This window comes from Carassius auratus, chromosome 34 (assembly GCF_003368295.1).
Source record: "Carassius auratus strain Wakin chromosome 34, ASM336829v1, whole genome shotgun sequence".
NCBI classification, from domain to species: domain Eukaryota; kingdom Metazoa; phylum Chordata; class Actinopteri; order Cypriniformes; family Cyprinidae; genus Carassius; species Carassius auratus.
The window spans coordinates 17848812-17866433 of record NC_039276.1 but is presented as its reverse complement, the minus strand read 5'-3'; the positions used below and the strand labels follow the sequence as shown (position 1 = coordinate 17866433).

General features: G+C 37.4%; 1 protein-coding gene across 2 annotated transcripts; it reads left to right on the top strand.

Annotated features, from left to right (window-relative positions):
- Positions 1–200: 200 nt before the first annotated feature.
- Positions 201–15626, top strand: ttf2 (transcription termination factor, RNA polymerase II). Of its 2 annotated transcripts, XM_026218411.1 has the most exons (23): positions 201–306; positions 527–638; positions 794–880; positions 1185–1254; positions 1439–2419; positions 2566–2686; positions 3290–3469; positions 3549–3706; positions 4213–4294; positions 4738–4836; positions 4987–5137; positions 5673–5778; positions 5875–6059; positions 6677–6830; positions 7070–7161; positions 7276–7355; positions 7462–7598; positions 7685–7855; positions 7951–8003; positions 8404–8557; positions 8714–8796; positions 14859–14933; positions 15116–15626. In XM_026218411.1, exons 1-23 carry the CDS (start codon positions 279–281, stop codon positions 15258–15260), a joined length of 3504 nt encoding a protein of 1167 aa, XP_026074196.1. In that variant the 5' UTR covers positions 201–278; the 3' UTR covers positions 15261–15626. The 2 variants fall into 2 exon arrangements, with proteins under 2 accessions (XP_026074196.1, XP_026074197.1); XM_026218412.1 differs by lacking the exons at positions 201–306; positions 527–638; positions 1185–1254.
- Positions 15627–17622: the final 1996 nt, after the last annotated feature.

The window sequence follows — 17622 nt, the reverse complement described above, 5'->3', positions numbered from 1 at the left end:
GAAGGGCATTAGAAATGTATTTGTTTGGTCAATATAGGGCAACATACCTTTACGAAAATTACCGTGGTTATAATAACGTCTACCAAAGTACCATTATAACCACTATTATTGTTACTTGATGTACAGATTTAATTACATTAGTACAGTACTCTCAGTGAGGCATTTATTGGCTACAGTGCAGATTACGTCATCAAAACCGCGACAACGGCGGGTGTTTGCTTTCGTAGTGAAAGTGAAGCCGGCGACTTGTATGAAATAAGGTGCTGTCATATCATAAGATGGAAAGAATTCTGTGTGAAACACATGGTAAGTATCGTGCTCTCGTTTGTCACGGAGTAAATAATTGAATTGAGCAGTTTTATTCGGTAAGAATTAAGTTTGTGCTCATAAGCTGTAGCCCATAGCTCCAGTTGTAAGTAACGTTAGCTGATTTTTGATAGGCCAACATGAATACGAAAGTACAGATTAACGTTAAATTTATTTTTGTTTAACAAAACAAAGGGCTAATTCGACTTTTGTTATTCAGGCAGTACATGCTTACTAAAGACTGGTGTAAAGGAAGGAAAGAATAAGGGCAAAAGTTTCTATATTTGCACCACGCGTGATGCAACGCCCTGCAACTTTACACTGCCCACAGAGTGAGTGCACACACATTACTATACGCATTATAATAATAAATGTCTAATTTAATTTCACATAATTTATGGACACAGGACAAGTGGATTTGTTTATTTAAACACGTGTGGATGAGCCAGTGTGTTGCCCTGATTTTAAGTTCATGTATGTTCTTCAGGATCCCAGCATCTCACTGCCTTCAGCATGAGGACTCCATGGTTGAACTTCAGTCTCTCATTTACAATGAAAAACGGGACGAATACAAGTAAGGGTTATAATATATCTCTGCTGTGAGAAAGAAAATTCATTGTGTTGGGGGGCACCGATCCAGTACAGATCAATATGAACAATAAAGAACCATAACTCATAACATTACTGATCATAAATAAGTGTCATAATGTACGTTGTTGTAAGGTTGGTAATAAATCATGGAATGACTCTTCCCTGAACATCTCTAAACGTCTTTATGCACAATCTTCGTAATTGACTTTTAGATGGAAATAAATGAAAGCTAATGAGGAAAGGATTCTGAATCCACACTGTTAATACTTTATTTCTTTAATAATCAGGTTGTTTTATCGCTGTATGCTTGGAAAATCTGAAGGACAGAAGTGGTGTGGTTGTGTTCCATGGAGAGAGGTAGACGTGGATTATCTAAAATTATTTAGAAATTCAATAAATGTTTAGCATATTAGTTATTAGCATATTAGGTATTATCATATATATATATATATATATGTGTGTGTGTGTGTGTAGGTGTATGTATGTATAGGTGTATATATATGAACATATCATTCTTGTCAAAATTCTTTACCACTTGCAGAAAGAGCCTAAGAAAAGGACTGATTTGTCAGATGAAGATCTTCAATCTTCCAGCCTCACTCCTGTCAGAAACCCTTTCAAAGTCAAGACAAAACACAACAAATCTTCAGAACTCAAGATGAATTCAGATGCTGAAAAGGATAGAGACGAGATCAGTGGTGCAAATAAACATGTGAACGGTAAATCTCATGGTAGTGCTAAAAAGAAAGAAGAGCGTTCCAAGACAACAGAGGTAGAAGGGAATAACGGGAATGGGTCAGATGGTCAAAGTGACTTGGACAGAGAGGGGAAAGACTCTGGAGGTTCAGAGTCTTGGAGGAACAAGACACTTCCTGCTGGGATGAAGATAAAGAAGAGAGTGTCTGATGATGAGAGACTGGGGAGCAAAGCAGAGGACAGGGCATGTCCTGAGAGTCCAAACTCTGGGAATGAAAGTGTCCAAGGACCCAGTGAATCCAAGACCAGCCTCAAAGACCAGCAAGAGAAGAAGCCTATGAAAACAGGTGGCTCTCCACAAATCCCCTTAGAGGGGTCCACTGCATGTGATAAGAAAGCTTCAGTAGAGATTGAAGCAAAGGGTAAATGCTCAAGCAAGCAAAGCACGGCTGATTTCAAATCAGTTACAGATAAAACTCAAAGACTTCAGAGCACCAGCAGCTCATCCTCATGCTCCACGTCACAGGATGTGCCAGTTTCTGAAAAGCCCTCATCACTTAATGTTCAGAAGACCGTACCAAACCAGAGCCAAGAGAAGGACCAGAAGGGCATCGCGCGGTTTGGTGAGTGGAGTGATGAGGATGATGATGTTCAGCTGGTGTCGGTACATCCTCCCACCCAGCAGAGTGCCCCGACTCCAGCAGCACCTGTTCAGAAAATGCTCACCTCTTATCCTGGGTTCCAGCCTGCTTCTAAAGTCCAGGGTCGGTCTGAGGACCCCAGGGCCCTCCACAGCCATCTCACAGCCCAGCTCAAGCAGAAGAAGGTTTCTCAGCCTTTACTGTTTTGTTGTTACAGTTAATATTGTGAAAATTAAAATAATAGTGATAAATAACAAATTTGATTCAGCTGGTTATGCTTAAGATTCAACGCTCCGTTTCTATCCCTCTGTATTTGCTCTGTCTTTCCTAGGCCACTCTTTCAGTGGTGAACGTGTCAGCTCTGCCAGATAAAGGAGAGCGTTTGAAGAGTCAGGTGAAGGAGCTGGAAGAGGCTCTGGAGTCTCTGAGCCTGACCACAGCTTCTCTGTCTGGTGACACTCATTTCATTTTTGACTCAATGAAAGGCATTATTTTGTTGAGATCTACTTTCCGTTCAAAAGTTGGGGATCTGTAAGATTTGTAATTTTTTTTTAAGACGTTTCTTTTGCTCATCAAGGCTGATTTATTTAATCAAAAATACAGATTAAAACAGTCATATTGTAAAAAAAAATATTTATTACAATTTAAAATACTGGTTTTATATTTTAATATACTTTCAAAAAGATATTTTTTTTCTGTGATTAGAGCTGATTTTTCATCATCATTACTCCAGTCTCCAGTGTCACATGATCCTTCAAAAATCATTCCGATATGCTGATTTAGTATCAATATTTGAAACCGTTTTGCTGCTTAATATTATTTTGGAATTTGTAAACTACAGATCCTCGTGACCTTGTGTCAAAATCAATAAGTCTCTTAGATAATCAGATAATTTAACATTTTTCATGACATGTCAAAGTTTGTTCAGGTTGTAAGACGCTCCCTAAAAACATAGTGATCTTTATGAATTAATAATAATTCAGCTTGATAAACATAATACTCTTACATGAGGAAATACTGAAATGAATTTAAATGATTTCCCTATTTAAATATAGAGTCTCAAGATGAAGACAAATCTCAGGCAGAACATAAGGCCGCACACAGTCTTTCCAATCCATTCAGTCGTCCTGGAGGCACCATCCTCCTGCCCACAGCTCCAGCTCCCCTGATGAAGGAATCTTCTGGTAGCTCTCTGGGCCTGAACTTCAGCCAAGGTTACTCCCAGACGTTTGGAGGTGTAATGTTTAATCTCATTCTTCTCCTGCAGTTTGGTGTTTCTGTGCCCATTACTAATTTGGCTGGTTGTCTCTGCAGTGAATGCTCAGAACCAGGCTTTCTATGGTGGCAGGATGACTGAGAACAGACTGCTGGCTGTCCGCAATGCCACCACTGAGGCCCTCGACCATCTGCACGACTCGCTGGAGTCCTGCCCTACAGATGACACAGAGGCACCCGATCCCAAAGGAATCAAAGTCAGTCAGCTCAAATACAGATGAAAACAGGAATATTGTGAAAAATGTTTCACAATTTAAAATATTGTTTTAAAATCTATATATTTTTCCTGTGATCAAAGCAGATTTTTCATCATCATTACTCCAGTCTTCAGTGGCACGTGATCCTCAAGCTCATGCTATAAACAGTTTTTTTTTCTTAATCCCTTTCGTTATAAAAATATTTAATGGGGAACTCAGTATACAACTTTAAAGTTGCATTCACATAATACCATCAAAAGCAAAATATTGATGATCTTGATGAGGATATGGTATGGATCATCCCAATTTTTAAAGTGTTTGAAAATTGTTTTAGAAATCACTTTAAGAGAGATGAGCATAATTTATAAATTTCTAATTTTTGTGCAGTTATTGGAATGGTCAAAAAACACTGTTTTCAAGTAAGATGGTTTAAATGATGGAAATGTCACTTTCCATCATTTATAAAGCTGAACTATAACTGTGTCATGATGATCTTGCTTCACAAGGTGGAGCTGTTGCCTCATCAGAGGAAAGCTCTGGCCTGGCTGCTGTGGAGAGAGACGCAGAAACCATGTGGAGGAATTTTGGGTAATAATCAACTCTTATAAGAATTGATGTTTTTAATGTAAGATACATATGTTAAGTTTTTTTATATATATATCTTATTTATTTACTAAAAACAATGGACATTAAATATAGATTTTTTTTTATTACTTTGTTATTATATGAAAAAGTGAAATGAGAGTAATGCACCTAGATGAGCTATGTTGAAAAATAGTTGCCTGAGTTTCTGGTTTTATCAGTAATTGCCTGAACTATGTAATAATCCATTATAATGCAGGAAAACTCCTGAGTCTTATTGTAATATCCACGGGCATTATGAAATTAAAAGTCCATATACCCTTTTTCACATTTCCCACACAAGTTGTAATTTTTAGGAGAATTTATAAAAAATGAATTTATATATGAAATAACAGAAAAAAATAGACTTACATTGTTTAATTTTTAATTTAATTACTTATTTTTTTAAGCTGATGACATGGGCCTGGGGAAGACCCTCACGATGATCGCCCTCATTCTGTCTCAGAAGAAGAAGGATGAGAAACTGGAGGAATGGATCTCTAAAAAGGGTATCCATCAGTGATTAATAGATCTTTAATTTGTCTGTGTGTGTTTGTGTGTTTTATCTTATTAAAACTTTCTGCAGTGTCTGCTATTTACAGAGCTGTTGTGTACTCTAACAGATTCAAGATTGTATGTTTCATAATTACCATCCTCAGATTCAACCATAGTGGCTTCTCAGGGGACACTGGTCATCTGTCCTGCTTCTCTGTTGCATCACTGGAAGAAAGAGATTGACAAGCGTGTGAAGAGTAGTCGCCTCAGTGTGTACTTGTACCATGGCCCCAGCCGACAGAGGAGTTCAAGCATGTAGGGCACACACTTACTGTACATACACACCAACAACAGACTGCTCATACATGCATTTAGCAAACCATACATGCTGTATGAGTATTTGAATGCTTTTTCAAAAATGTGCCAAAAATGATCTGGGCACTTCAGTTGCACTTAAAATTGCTATTAAATTATATACAAAATATTAAACCATCTGACAACATTTGACATTTTTATTTATTCCTGCATCGTCCCTTCCTTCTTTCTGTCCGTCTCCTTCTTTCCAGCAAGCAGCATGTCCCTAATTAAGTGAATCTATGAAGTCAGCATGTTCATTTTTACTGCAATTCTTTTAAAATAAATCGCATTGAGTTGGTATGAGTTATTTCATATTTTGTTTCACTATGCAATGTCATTCAAACATTTGGGGTCACTGCATACGTCCAATATTTCACATATTTCCCTTTCCAAATTGCAATCAGCTGTCATAAGTGTAACTTTTTATGTCTCTCACTTTTTGCTTTTATTTGTTGCCTTGCTTAATCTCTCATTCCTCTCTTGTTTGCACCAGCCTTGCTGAGCATGACGTGGTGATCACCACATACAGTCTGGTCTCTAAGGAGATCCCTGTGCAGAAGGAGGATGCGGAGAAACCCTCTAAGGACTCTGATCATGTGGTATGGATAGTGACCTTAACATCTGACAATTTGTTGTCTAAGCACCACTCATAAAACCATCTTCCAGCTTAAGTAGTTACTTTCTTCTGGTTCCAGGCTTCAGACCTGCCTCCTCTTTTACGTGTTGCCTGGGCACGTGTGATTCTTGATGAAGCTCATAACATTAAGAATCCTAAAGTCCAGACGTCCATGGCGGTGTGTAAGCTGCGGGCTCGATCCCGCTGGGCTGTTACTGGAACCCCCATTCAGAACAACCTGCTGGATATGTATTCACTGCTCAAGTATGTTCAGCGTGCCATCACATAATCACACCCTTTCTAGCTATAGTTTGAGACATTTAACAATATCCCAGAACTTTATTCAGGCTGCAAAAAATGTTTGTTATATTTGACTCTTACCCATTTCGTTTTTGCAGACACTTTTATCCAAAGCAACTTTGATCTATTTATTTTATCAGTTCTTGTATTATCTCAGACATCTGTCTTGTGATCTTGGAATTACTGGTGTCATGCTCACGCTACGTGTCGTCTGAACTGTCATATCTGACTTTTACAAAAAAAAAAAAAAAAAAATGCTGGAGCATGAGACAACAGTATGAATATGAAAAGCGTTGCAGTTATTAACCCGAGTTAATGTAATCAATAGTCTATGGGTACATCAAAATATTTGTTATTATTTCTCATGTTTAATTTATTTAAAAACACCTTAGTAAAGAATGGGATTGGAAGTGAAGGAAAGGAAAGGGCAGAAGGACAAATGACAAGATTCCAGGTCTTATCCAGTGAAATAATTTCAAGTAATCTGATAATGTTGATTCATAAAATGATTCAGTCCATCACAGTGGTTTGTTTTGTGGCAGACTACTTGAGCTGCTGTTGTTTTTACTCTTTCTGTGCAGGTTTTTGAGATGCTCTCCATTCGATGAGTATAAGCTGTGGAAGGCTCAGGTGGATAATGGCTCAAAGAGAGGAGGAGAGAGACTGAACATCCTCACCAGAGCGCTGCTTCTTCGCAGGACCAAAGATCAGCTGGACGCTGCTGGAAAACCACTGGTACACACACACACACACACAATGTTTAGTTCCCACTGTTTCAGAAGCTGGAAATATCAAGTACATTTTAGGCCTGGAAATTAATGTAGAAAGTATATATTTTTTTGTTAATTCCTTTAATCAACTAGACATTGCTCTTTGAGAGTGTAATCATGGTAAAATGTGAAGTGATCTGTAACCACAATTTCATCAAAAATCATTGGTCACCTGAAGGAATCCTAATGTTTGTGCTGTTTCAGGTGTCTCTGCCTGATCGGACCTGTGAGGTTCACCGGCTGAAGCTGTCTGAAGATGAACAGGCTGTATATGATGTCGTGTTTGCACAATCCAGGTAGGCCTACACCATCACTGGACCTCCATCTGTATGTGTATTCAGACAGTATATTTGTTGGATTTTGCATACATAATGTTATTGTTTTCATTGTTTTCTCTTCTTCCTCGTCAGGTCTACACTCCAGAACTATCTTAAGAGACACGAAGAAGGAAACACTAAAAAGGGAGACAGTAGCAATCCTTTTGAGAAAGGCAAATACAGAATATAGTTGAATATAGTTCAGGGTTTGTGTGGGAATGTTCATGTATGGATACAGGAAAGAAGGTAATCGGCAGCTCGTTTGTGTTTGTGTCTCAGTTGCGAGGGAATTCGGGATGTCTCAGCAGGACTCGCTGTCTTCCTCTCAGCAGCCTCAGGCCTCCAGCACCATCCACATCCTGTCACTGCTGCTGCGTCTCAGGCAGTGCTGCTGCCACCTGTCTCTGCTCAAGAAGGTGATGTTCCTTCTCCGTCTCGCACACACTTTCTACACTTGTTCCCGAACTGACACCGTGTTAACTCTATGATGTGTTTTTTCCAGACTCTAGATCAGTCGGAGCTGCAGGGGGATGGTGTAGCTCTGTCTCTGGAAGAGCAGCTGTGTGCTCTGTCTCTGTCTGAGCCCTCAGACTCTGACCCTAAAGACACCGTGTCCCTCAACGGCAGCCGCTTCTCCTCTGAGCTCTTCCAGGACACCCGTGAAAGCACTAAGGTCAGTATCCTCTGCCGTACAATGCTGTGCCTAATGTTTCTGCGGTGTATGGCCATGTGCAAATATGCTATTTGTGGTGACTTTATTTATTTCAGGTTTCAGCTATTCTGACTGAGATGAGAGAAATTAGAAAGAAAAATCAAAAAAGGTATGCCAGCTGCAGTTTATATGTAGGTAAACCATGAAACCTTTAAATATCTACTGATCTCCCTTTGGGTCTTCCTGTCAGTGAATCCACATGAATGATTTTTCTGTGTAGGACTTCATGAAATGGAGTTTTGAAGGAAAAATACCGTTTTTTTTTTTTTTTTTTTTATATATAAACTTATGATAGTGTTTTTATCCACTAAGGTTGAAGTCATTAGAAGTCAAGTCACAAGTTGCAACATATGTTTTCTTCTCCATGTGTTTTATCTGAAAGACTAATTAAATAATCCAGACTATCATTCTTTCATTCTGATTTCAACAATGTACTATATTGAGATTCCTTACCCAAAGCCAGTTTTTGTACTTCTTGTAATTTGTCAATTTTGATCCCTGCTTGGCAGTGTGATTGTGTCTCAGTGGACCAGCATGCTGCGCATTGTTGCTGTACATTTAGAGAAAATGGGTCTGAAGTTTGCAGTAATTGATGGCACTGTCAATCCCAAGCGCAGAATGGACCTAGTGGAGGAGTTCAACACTAACCCTAAAGGACCACAGGCATGTGGCTTATTCCTTCACATCACATAGAGTCTGAATTTTCATTTACTGTAATAAATTTTAATGATTGTAATCTTAGTGACTGCTAATGTGTTTGGTGACTTTGCCCTCTGAAATTAGAAAGCTTTATGTTCATGGTTGGTTTTGATATTGCAGGTCATGCTGGTGTCTCTGTGTGCTGGAGGTGTGGGCATCAATCTGATTGGAGGCAATCATCTGTTTCTCATTGACATGCATTGGTAAGCCACTTCATAGATCCTCAAGAGGTTTTATATAGAAGCAGATTAGTCTCAAATATAATTCATGCAAAAAACACGATTCACACATGCGTAGACAATTTCACATGCATGAAACCTAATTCACGTACACACAAAAAAAGTCATGTGTGTGGAAAAAAAATATATATTCACAAAAAGCAATTCACAAGTGCAAAATAAAATTATATATTTATAAAATACATTTCACAAATGCAAAACACTAATTTGTAGATATACAACTGTGGACAAAAACCTTTTAATGTTTAAAATGTATGAGTGTCTGAATGTACAAATCGTCATTTACTACGTATCCACTCGGATTTGTGTGTGTGTGTTTTTGAGACTTTCCTGGCAGAGCTCTCTTCCCACGTGGGTCTGTCGTACTCTTTAGCCAATCAGATGCGAGGTTACCATTCAACCAATCATATCATAAGCCACTGAGAGTGCATTCAAGGAGCACGATTCTGCGCACCTTTTGTGCAATATGGATTAATTAGAACGGAAATTAAGCCTTTACATCAGTAATCCAGCATGGCGAATGAAGAACGGGAAGCACGGGTAAGTTTAGTTTATTTCATAAAAGTCTGAGTTTACACATTTTATCGTTTACACATTCAATCAAAATACAGTTGTAACAGGACAGTTACAGTAATTATAAATTAAACTGCAATCAGGATGGTAAAAAGAAAGACCTGTAAAGACAAAAGTAAAATTTTTAGGCGGGGCCGAGAGGCGTGGGAACGAGGAGTGAGGCCAGGTGTAGTGATTGGAGATGAGCTACACCTGTGCCCCACTGCCGGTATCGAGTCCCACGCCTCTCGGCCCCGCCCCACTCGTCACAGTTTATTTCATAAAAGTCTGAGTTTACACATTTTATCGTTTACACATTCAATCAAGACAGTTTTTCAAGTTAGAAAAAAATACAGTTGTAACAGGACAGTTACAGTAATTATAAATTAAACTACAATCAGGATAGTAAAAAGAAAAACCTGTAAAGACAAAAGTAAAATTTTGAGAGTTGTGAAATTATAATTCTAAATAATCTTGTTTTATAAATTGATGTCTGTTAGGTCAGTATGTACTTTCTTACAGTAATACATTTTAAAACATGTAGCCTAGTAACCACTACGTTGAAGCAATGTAGTTCGATCAAGATAAACAACATCAGATATTTAGAAACGTTGTTTAATTTGTAAATATATTGTCTGTACATTGAAATGCATCTTTCTCTTCTTATAATTTAGGAAAATCTAAAGCAGTATATTCTTCAGCGACTTCATGGTCGTTTAGTTCAGGGATTCCCAAAGTGTGGTGCACGCACCATGTAAAAAATGTAATGGTGGTCTGTTCTTTTTTTTTTTTTTTTTTTTTTTTTAAATGGGATTTTTCCATACAATAAAAAAACATGAACAGTAAACATTTCCTTTGTAATCGCTTTTATTTTAAATAAAAAACTATACTTTATTAGTTTTCGATGGAAACGTAGAAGACAGATGCTGTCTTCAACGCACTGTTCTTCTTTTATGTACTGCAGGCTAATATGCCTGCCAACTTGTTTCATTCATTCCATAATATATATTATAAATATGCGGTTAGTTGTTAGTCAGGAGGAGAGGGGCCAAGAGAGAGTGAGGATTTGGAAGTAACCGAGACGAAGAGAATAGAGAAAGAAAATGAGCAAATAAAACATCTTGAGGAAATCTCTCTCTTGCTGCAGGCTGAGCGACTTTTGCGCTGCACTCGAAAAGTTCCAGATGCATCCACTTTCATTTTATTTTATGTTTGAGCCTATGCTCTTTGCAACTTAATTATGCTGTGGATCGTGTGTAGGCTAATTTTAGTCGCACTTGAAAAGTTTCAGATTGATCCTCGCTTTTATTTATTTGATATATTTCGGAGCTTTTTCTCTTTAATGATGTGGATCGTTTGTATTTTCATTGAAATTTAATTTAATGTACTGCCGATCTAATTTCCATAACCGTTATGTTATAGTGGTTCTCAACCTTTTTTTTCCACTGGGCCGCACTATGGTCCAAGTCCAAGTGCAAGCAGATTGCACAGGTTCGAGTAGCAATGGGCTTCTTCAAACTGCCTCCACATGTGCAATTGTGCTTTTGAAGCCTACTGACCACACGCACCTGTCCGTGCGGTCATAAAAAATGTGAGGTACGCGTTCATCCTCTCAGAGCCTCCGCACACACTCTCCCATGACGATGATTACGTCACGCCTACCTAGCGGTCCATAATGGTCTCCCCACGGACGCGGAAAGGTTAACATATGGCTTAAGATGCAGTCTGTAAGACGCGCACGGGAGCATGACTTGACGCCACATTGCAGAAAATGTGCATTCACAAATGTAGCCTATGTTGATCCAAATATGGAAAGCACATTCGAATTTAATAATATAAGGTTCTCTCCAGAGATGTTTTGCCACATTTCTTCAATCAAAGCTGCAGTAGGTAACTTTTGTAAAAATATATTTTTTACATATTTGTAAATAAGAAACAACCAATCAGAGCTGCGGTCTGTAACTTTGTTTGTTTTCTTTTTTTTCCTCCCTTAAAAACAAATTTGTCCATTATGATGCTCAGTTTTACCGAACTAATGGCTGTTGATTGAATTCTGCCAAAGTGGGTGCTTGTATGTGTTCGTTAAATGAGTAATGTTATGCAAGTAGGTCTGATCATGTCTGAAAATAATATATGAAACACAAAATAATTTAACAAAAAACATAAGGCTATAGCTTATATTTCTTAAGTAAATGTTTAAATTAATGTAAAAAATAATAATAATTGTAAAACTGAATTTTTTTTTTAATTGTGTTCAGCATGGTGGGACGCATTTGAATTTGTGACGGGCCGCGGGTTGAGATGATGTTGCTGCTAGCTCCATGGTCATTTAGCTCAATAGGCCTAGCCTGTTGTTTCTTTTACGTGGCTGAAAATAACCATGCTTTCTGTTACTGAGCCTGTGTCTGTCACTCGTCCTCTTAAAAGTGGAAGCTTGTGCGTTGCTTTGTTGCATTATATTGAAACTTTGTTGATGTTCTTTGTTCATGACTCTTTCTTTATATGGCGATAAAAGACAGCTTTGTTGCGTTTTTTTTTTAAAGTGGGGATTGGGGGTGCGCCAACCCGGTTGGGACATAGAAGGGGGTGCACAGGAAAAAAAGTTTGGGAACCGCTGCACTATAACATAACGGTTATGGAAATTAGAATGACAGTACATTGAATTAAATTGCCATGAAGTTACAAACGATCCACATCATTAAAGAGAATAAGCTCCGAAATATATAAAATAAATAAAAACGAGGTTCAATCTGAAACTTTCAAGTGCAACAATAAAATTAGCCAACACACGATCCACAACATAATTAAGTTGCAAAGAGCATAGGCTCAAACATAAAATAAAATTAAAGAGGATGCATCTGGAACTTTTCGAGTGCAGCGCAAAAGTCGCTCAGCCTGCAGCAAGAGAGAGATTTCCTCAAGATTTTTTATTTGCTCATTTTCTTTCTCTATTCTCTTCGTCTCTGTTGCCTCCAAATCCTCACTCTCTTTTGGCCCCTCTCCTCCTGACTAACAACTTTATCATAAGATGTCCGACTTGACAGTTTCTCTGATTTCAGCCAGTTAAGCATATTTATAATATATATTATGGAATGAAAGAAACAAGTTGGCACGCATATTAGCCTGCAGTACATAAAAGAAGAACAGTGCGTAGAGGACAGCATCTGTCTTCTACGTTTCCATTGAAAAATAATAAATTATAGTTTTTTTATTTAAAATAAAAGCGATGTTATGCCTGCCGGTTTGCCCCTGCTGGTTCTGCTACACAGTGCAAATGCTAATTGGGCAACAGGTGTATTCAATCCTTGACTAACTCACCAGAGTATAAAGACCGGTGACTTGTAATGTGAGGAGGCTAGCTTCGCCCTCACTTCTCCCAACTTTGTCATTTGTACATTTTTATTTTCTCATTAATCATCCCCTTTGCTATATTTGTTTATTTAATAACCACACGTGTGTGTCCTATTTTTTCCCTAGACATCAGTTTCTTTTGAATTGTTTATTTGGTTTGATAATAAATTGCTTTATTGTTAAAGAATTTGTTGTCTGCCTCTTTTATGTTGCGGTCTACGAGCCAGCCGTAACAAGCGATTACAAAGGAAATGTTTACTGTTCATGTTTTTTTTATTGTATGGAAAAATCCCATTTAAAAAAAAAAACAGACCGCCATTACATTTTTCCTCTCACGCACCACACTTTGGGAATCCCTGAACTAAACGACCATGAAGTCGCTGAAGAATATACTGCTTTAGATTTTCCTAAATTATAAGAAGAGAAAGATGCATTTCAATGTACAGACAATATATTTACAAATTAAACAACGTTTCTAAATATCTGATGTTGTTTATCTTGATCGAACTACATTGCTTCAACGTAGTGGTTACTAGGCTACATGTTTTAAAATGTATTACTGTAAGAAAGTACATACTGACCTAACAGACATCAATTTATAAAACAAGATTATTTAGAATTATAATTTCACAACTCTCAAAATTTTACTTTTGTCTTTACAGGTTTTTCTTTTTACTATCCTGATTGTAGTTTAATTTATAATTACTGTAACTGTCCTGTTACAACTGTATTTTTTTCTAACTTGAAAAACTGTCTTGATTGAATGTGTAAACGATAAAATGTGTAAACTCAGACTTTTATGAAATAAACTGTGACGAGTGGGGCGGGGCCGAGAGGCGTGGGACTCGATACCGGCAGTGGGGCACAGGTGTAGCTCATCTCCAATCACTACACCTGGCCTCACTCCTCGTTCCCACGCCTCTCGGCCCCGCCTAAAAATTTTACTTTTGTCTTTACAGGTCTTTCTTTTTACCATCCTGATTGCAGTTTAATTTATAATTACTGTAACTGTCCTGTTACAACTGTATTTTTTTCTAACTTGAAAAACTGTCTTGATTGAATGTGTAAACGATAAAATGTGTAAACTCAGACTTTTATGAAATAAACTGTGACGAGTGGGGCGGGGCCGAGAGGCGTGGGACTCGATACCGGCAGTGGGGCGCAGGTGTAGCTCATCTCCAATCACTACACCTGGCCTCACTCCTCGTTCCCACGCCTCTCGGCCCCGCCTAAAAATTTTACTTTTGTCTTTTGTCTTTCTTTTTACCATCCTGATTGCAGTTTAATTTATAATTACTGTAACTGTCCTGTTACAACTGTATTTTGATTGAATGTGTAAACGATAAAATGTGTAAACTCAGACTTTTATGAAATAAACTAAACTTACCCGTGCTTCCCGTTCTTCATTCGCCATGCTGGATTACTGATGTAAAGGCTTAATTTCCGTTCTAATTAATCCATATTGCACAAAAGGTGCGCAGAATCGTGCTCCTTGAATGCACTCTCAGTGGCTTATGATATGATTGGTTGAATGGTAAGCTCGCATCTGATTGGCTAAAGAGTACGACAGACCCACATGGGAAGAGAGCTATGCCAGGAAAGTCTCAAAAACACACACACACAAATCCGAGTGGATACGTAGTAAATGACGATTTGTACATTCAGACACTCATACATTTTAAACATTCAAAGGTTTTTGTCCACAGTTGTATATCTACAAATTAGTGTTTTGCATTTGTGAAATGTATTTTATAAATATAATAATATATTTATTTTGCGCATGTGAATCACTTTTTGTGAGTATATTTTTTTTTTCACGCATGTGAATTTTTTTGTGTGTACGTGAATTAGGTTTCATGCATGTGAAATTGTCTACGCATGTGTGAATCGTGTTTTTTGCGTGAATTATATTTGAGACTAATCTGCTTCTATAGTTTTAATAATGCTTAATGATTTATTAATAATATTTTCAAAGTTACACAGAACTCTAGCTGCTTTAATAAGACCATCAGTCAGAAGTTTTTACAGGATCAAAACTGTTTCAGTTAATATTGCAAGCTGGGATTATTTGGTTAGATTACAGAGACCTGCACATTTAAATGAACCAAGACATTCATTCACAGGAACCCAGCATTAGAGGACCAAGCCTGTGATCGGATCTATAGGGTGGGACAGTCCCGGGATGTTACAATCCACAGGTGAGGATGTAATGCTGCTTTATTCAGTAATGGACTTTTACACAGTATATACTGGGAGATAAAGTTCTCTGAATATATAGAGGTTTTGGCATTCAGAATAGTTTTCTATTAAGGAAAAATTAGCAATTGATAAAAGTGTTACTCTCAGATAGATTGATTACATAATGTCAATCTCATCACAGGTTTGTGTGTGACGGTACAGTGGAAGACAAGATTTCTTCACTGCAGGAGAAGAAGAAGGAGCTAGCTCAGAAAGTTCTGTCTGGGACTGGATCATCATTCACTAAACTGTCTCTGGCAGATCTCAGGGTCATCTTTGGTGTTTGATGTGCATTTTCAGAAAGTAAATATTAATTTCCAGTCTTAATTATTTTATCTACTTTTGTTGTCTTGTACCATGTATCCTATTTTCTGGAAAAAGTCAAGAAAGCAAAGACTTTATATTCAAATGCTACATGTTTATACTGAATAAACTTAAATGTCACTGGGTAATTATTTCCTGTCATACAATATTCTCACTGTTTTAATAGCTTTTCAGTTATTTAAAGAGCATTTAAATATGGAGTACATTTCACAATGCATCTTTAAACCTCATGCTACTTGCATGTGTGTGACGTATCAGGTTGATATTTGCACTGGCCTGCTTTTATTCTGCAAGGTAATAAATCTAATAAAATGCACATGCCAAAATCATGGTCTTGTACATTTTTAGAGGTCAAAAGTTTCTGTCAGGGACCAAGCAGTTAAGCAAGAGGAATCACAAGGGAAGTTCAAAAATAAGGATTTTTATTTCCCAATAATCATAACAACAAAATGAAAATAAGGTTTTTGGGCCCAAAAACAAAGGTCAAATAAACAAACAATAACTAAAGCTCTAAACAAAAAATTCGAAAATACAACTGACTTCCTACAAAAGAAACAATGGGGACTTACATATTGGCTGATCAGGCCATTTCTAACACACAGGGGAAGACGAACAACAACACTACTACACAAGCTACCAAAAAAAACAGCAAAATCTACCTAAAACTTATTACAAAAAGGAATATACTTTTACTTAAGGTTAACTCAACAAAAGTACTCAATATAATATAAATCCAAACCCCAAAATATCTAAGGAGAGAATGAGCTTTCCCCCCTAAGATAACAAACAATAGTAGTGTCCAATTAGGCCACCTCTCCTATAAAACTGCTCCTCCTCCAAAAGCTACCCCATTAAGCCAGCCAACTTCCTGGATCTCTCCTGGGTGTGGAATCCAACACTGGTAAACCCAGAAACAAATAATTATACAGAGTGACAATCCAAAAGTAACTAATGGTGCGCGCTCCCAAAAATATACTTCTGTATGGTCAACTAAATAAAGCACAATGTATGTAAAATGAACTACGTGTCCTGTGAGGTATTTGTAACTAAAATGTTTGCAACAAATGTGTATGAAAAATTTATATAAACTTATCCTTAAGAAAAACAGCATAAACTTTAAGTGCATGAGGTTACTGCTCTTAAACTGGTTGTGAGGCCATGGCTGTGGCCTTCACAGTTACCAACTTCAGTTTGTTGAAAATAAAGGACAATCATTGCTCTCTATAGGATAAAAAGGGACAGAATAAGGGATGCTCAAAATATTTGTACAGTACCAAATAGGCCTAGTGAATGTCATTTTTGTGTCTGCAGTTAAGTAAGTGTATAAATGGTCTCAGACATAAACCCATTTGTTATGCTTAACCTACTTACGAAGTCTACATTTTAATTCTAAAAATTATCTTTAATGTCACTACAAACAAAAAAAGTCAAACCATACACACCATTGGCTTTTGTAAATTATACCACTATAGAATTGTGTCTGCCCCAATGGTAAGTGTATTGTAAGATCCGAAATGATCTCCCCTTTAAACACAAATTCAGGAACTCTCACCAAACAAATGCCATGCAACAAAACAATGAAACTCACTAATTTGGGCAAAAGATCTAAAAAAAAATTTAAAATAAAAAAATTACACCACCTTGCCCAAACCTAGCTCATTTGTGATCATCCTCTTCCCTTTCACTATTCTATCGCACCAGGCTTCATTGTAAGTTCAATATGAATGACTATATACCACATATGTTTTATATTGTGAATCTGTTTATTCCCCTTTGTGTTTCATGTTTTGAGGGGTTCAGTGTGATTTGTAAAATCATCTAAATTTTACATAAGTCACTGTAAAAACAACTGAAGAATTATGTTCTGCTGCTGAGGGGTTTGTCTTCCTTAGGGTCTGTGAGAATATTTTCCCTTTTCCAGTTAGATGTGATCCTTGTGTCACAAGATCCTGACAAACCAAAAAGTCTTTTGAAGATTTTTTTTGTTCTTGTCTGGATATACAGGTCCTTCTAAAAAAATTAGCATATTGTGATAACAGTTCATTATTTTCCATAATGTAATGATAAAAATTAAACTTTCGGGGCTTTCCGTGCGTGCACAGACTAAGCCAGAGCGCACACACGTCACATCAGAAAGCACTCGTGCCCTCAGATCAGTTGGATGTGGTTGTGTACAAGAGGTAAAAACGATATAAATACTGTTCGTTTTCTTACACAAACCGCTCGTTTCGTGTCTTAGGTCATCAATGTGTACTTCCGATGGGGAATTGTTTAATTTTGACTCCTCTGTGCATGCTCTTTGAGGTGGTGACCATAGACATCCAT